At 35.3% G+C, this 4035-nt stretch overlaps 1 protein-coding gene across 1 annotated transcript; it reads left to right on the forward strand.

Annotated features, from left to right (window-relative positions):
* Nucleotides 1-1393: 1393 nt before the first annotated feature.
* On the forward strand, nucleotides 1394-1756 carry LOC143534984 (uncharacterized). Its single transcript, XM_077029344.1, has one exon. The coding sequence runs from the start codon at nucleotides 1394-1396 to the stop codon at nucleotides 1754-1756; it is 363 nt and encodes a 120-aa protein (XP_076885459.1).
* The last annotated feature ends 2279 nt before the right edge of the window (nucleotides 1757-4035 follow it).

Genomic DNA, 4035 nt, shown 5'->3' on the forward strand with positions numbered 1-4035 from the left:
TTTTTTTTTTTTTTTTTTTAACTTCACCTGGCCATAACTTCGCCTGGCCATAACTTCGCCTGTTCATAACTTCGCCTGGCCATAACTTCGCCTGTTCATAACTTCGCCTGGCCATAACTTCACCTGTTCATAACTTCGCCTGGCTGCTAACTTCGCCTAAACCCTAAAATTTAAGCGACAACTTCGCCTGAACCCAATAACTTCGCCTGCGGCGGCTGTTCGGCCGAAAACGCACAGAAACATGCCAGAAACACCAAAAACGCAGATCTCGAACCATAGCGTAAGAGCCTAAGGCTCTGATACCAATTGTAGGTTCCTGGACGGATCGTACACGGGAAATCTCTAACAACGCAGGTGCGGAATCCCTGCGTATATAGGTACGAGTGTAGATATTGTAGAGATTGAATACACGAACAATGAACACGAGCTATAAGGTAAACACGTTATATTGAATAACTAAACACGTGACAGTAAGTCACTGTTACAGAGAACAAAACGAAACAAAGCGTAACCAAAAACCCTAACTCACGTCCTCTTCTGTTTCGGCTGAAACAGTGTATTTAAACACGACAACTTCGCCACTGGCGAAGTTGTCAGTAACCTCGCTAAATCAGCAAGTTCGCCATAGCGAACTTGCTGATAACTTCGCTAGTTTACAAAACAAAACATAAACAAACCATTAACTATATTACAGACTCGATAACAAATACTAGACTATGAACTACTGACAAACATGTACCAACAACTTTTAATCATGTGCTATAAATTACTTTTTTTAGCATACATAATTAATTTGAAAGGTTTCACATAATTTTAAACGCCAAGCCAAACAAACCGAAACATAGTAGGATAAAGAACGATAAATACATAGTAGAATAACAAAAACTAAACATAGTAAAATACGGTAAATAATAATAGTAGGTGATAAGACTAGCACTAAACTCGTCGTGAACCACACCATCTATATAATTTGTTAGCCATCCAAAATCGGTACTTAACACAAGCCCTCTTCAATGTTATTTTGAATCGAAAAGGGCTTGCTTTTAACTAACATTTCCATCATCATACAAACAAGCACACCAGCTTTAGCAATGTTACCATTGTCTTGGGATACATCAACTTCACTTAAACCGACAAACATTTATTTTCTCTCAGTTCTCGAATTGTTTGGAGTGTCGCCAGTACACGACTAAACAATTTTTTTATTATAAACTAGCCCTTATTCGCTAATATCAAATGATAATATGCTTATTCGGCATTGTCAATGGTAAATAGCATTGGTCACGTATTATTCGTCACTACCAAAAGCCATATATTATGCTTATTCGTCAGTATTAAGTGCAAATAAGAGTTTATGGACTGACATAAAGCTGCTAAACCAACGAACCATACCATGGACACAATTATTAAGCCTCAGCCACATACCATTTCCAACGCTTTAAATTTGAGCTTTCACATTACACCTCACGACACCCATAACTTGATAGCATCATCAAGTATTAATTATATCGGCAATGCCCTTAATATATCACCAAACATAGTAGTGTCATCTACATTATCAGTTGACAAGATTAACGAGTATTTGGAAGAGTTATTTGACGACCAGGAAAGGGAGATTGACGATGAATTCGGGTGGTGTTTTGGAGGGTTTTCAGCAATGGGGAACCGTGTAGATTTTGTTAACCAAGTAGATGGCCAAAACAATTCATTTGATTTCCCTATAGAAGATGTTGACATGATGAGCTTTCTTGACTGAGAAATATAATGATTATCACTTGATTTTTAAACAAATCAAATTTATAAGTAAAGATTACTATCACATGTCCCATAAAATTCTTGTAGAGTTGTAGTCCTTTAAGATGAAGTACAAAATCAACATGTTTGATGGTTCATGGTTTCAGAAGGAAGACCAACAAAAAGTCTGTATTAAATTATCAGTATTGTTTTGTTTCAACTTTTTATTTATGGTATGAGTCGTGTGACAATAGAAAGCCATGTGAGTCATTAGACATTAATTATAATTATTAATCTCAATTGAATAATTTATGAGTGTTAAACTCAAAGGAAAGCGCATGTCACACGTAATGAAGAAGTAAAAAATAAATCAGTAAAATGCATGTGTATACTATGTAACCATGCCTTTTAATAAGGCTCCGCGATCTGAGGAATAAATGGGTAGAGTAAATGCCATGCGTCTTTCATGTAACCTTTCAAATGGGGTAGAACCCCTTAGAGTGCCACCGTAGTAATAGCGTCAATGCTTCATTTGTATTCAACCCACACAGTCTAAATGAATCCATGTGAAGAGTGTAGGCGCCAATATCTATCTCCATAACACACAGTCTAAGTAGCGGAAGCAATTACTAAACTATACTGCTTTATAATACCGATTGGAGGGGCTATGCCGTTTCATACAAAATTTCACGCTACTTTATTAAATTCACTTTACCAGCCGGTTACTCTCTTATGATTGAACATATCTTAGTAAGGTAAAGATATTCAAGGTTTGGGTTTGGTCAAAAATAACCTAAGCAATTTAGTGATCAAACTTTGTAAGTGAAGTAACGTGCTCTTCATAATATTCAAGTGTGTATGCAAAGCAGTAAATGACTCGGGATATAGCAAGGAAAAACCATTGATCCTTAGTAGGATCTCCACAAACTACTTGGGGTGGGGAAAACTATGTGCCTGCCTTAGATTTATTAATAAGTAAAAGTGTTACTGCTCGAGAGCTAGTGACGAACAAGTCTAGAGTACAAGAGTCTATGTAGTGTAGTGCAATTGAAAAAGTAGTGTCCTATTTTATTCATCATAGCCTCGTTATATAGTAAATCGATTATGTTGACAATAAATGTCATTAACTAAGTCTTCAAAAGAGCCGTTGGACTTAGTCAGCTCTGTTTCCACGCACTTGTTGATCAAGTCTTGAGCTACTAGTCGTTCAGAGTCATTTGTATGTTGTTTCAGCTAATATATGCTTCACAATTGTAACCGACAGCGAGGATCCTGGTCATTTAATGTGTCTTTAATGCATCATTACTCTTAGCAATTACAAGACTTGTTCCAGATGTTTTACCCAAGCATTTAATGGGTTTTTAATGTAAATTAAGTCACCAATGATTACCTGAAAAATATATTCGTTAGTGAACTTAAATAAAGGGTTCATGATACTGAACCTGTTTGGGGTCCCTGTTGGAAAGATACAGAGAATCAAGATCCTTAAGCGAGATTTTGGGCATCAACAATTATCCCCAAAATATAACAGACGTGGCTCACGCTACAATAGTTATATTTTCTTCATGATGATGTCAGCGTGACCGATTTTGATTAGACGTGGTGCAACTTTCCAGGCGCAATTATCGCCACAGCTTAGAACGTATGAGATCATTGCCTATATTAACTCGATCTTTGTTATTTATTATCATATCTTGATAGTAGTTCAAGTATCATCCTCCTCTCTTCTTGTTTTTCTAGGGTTTCTCTAGGGATAGCGGGTAAAACTACAACGCAATGTATACAGTGCTTTACTCGTAGACGCTTCTCCAGCTCTCGTAAGAATTGAACACCCCAAGTTTTTAATCTTCAAATTGAAAAAAATTCACCTAACGAAACCTTTATTCTACAAAAACAGATGGGCTAGACGAATTTGCATTAGACCTAATGCAATCTTTTTGTTACTTAATGCAACTCTATCTTTCCAAAGAGTTAGATCTTCAAAAGGTTTCATTTGAAAGAAACAATTGTATAATCTAAAGAAAAGGTTGCATTAGGTGTAATGTAACTTTATCTAATGCACCTGTTTTTATAAAATAAATGGAGTGTTAAAGCTAATTTTTTAGAAATAATTATAGTGTGTTGTATTCTATCGTATCGTATTCTATTCTATTCTATTCTATTCAACTCTACTCTAATATATTATATCACTTTATATTATTGAGATTAATTATATTACAATGCTATTATATAATTTAATATTATCAAATTAGTTGTCAGGATTTTGTTATTATTCTGTTTTTTGAATTTTTGGTTGTTTTA

Source organism: Bidens hawaiensis, unplaced genomic scaffold (assembly GCF_021521415.1).
Source record: "Bidens hawaiensis isolate Kalapana, Puna unplaced genomic scaffold, B.hawaiensis_p1.1 tig00010383_1, whole genome shotgun sequence".
Lineage (NCBI taxonomy): Eukaryota > Viridiplantae > Streptophyta > Magnoliopsida > Asterales > Asteraceae > Bidens > Bidens hawaiensis.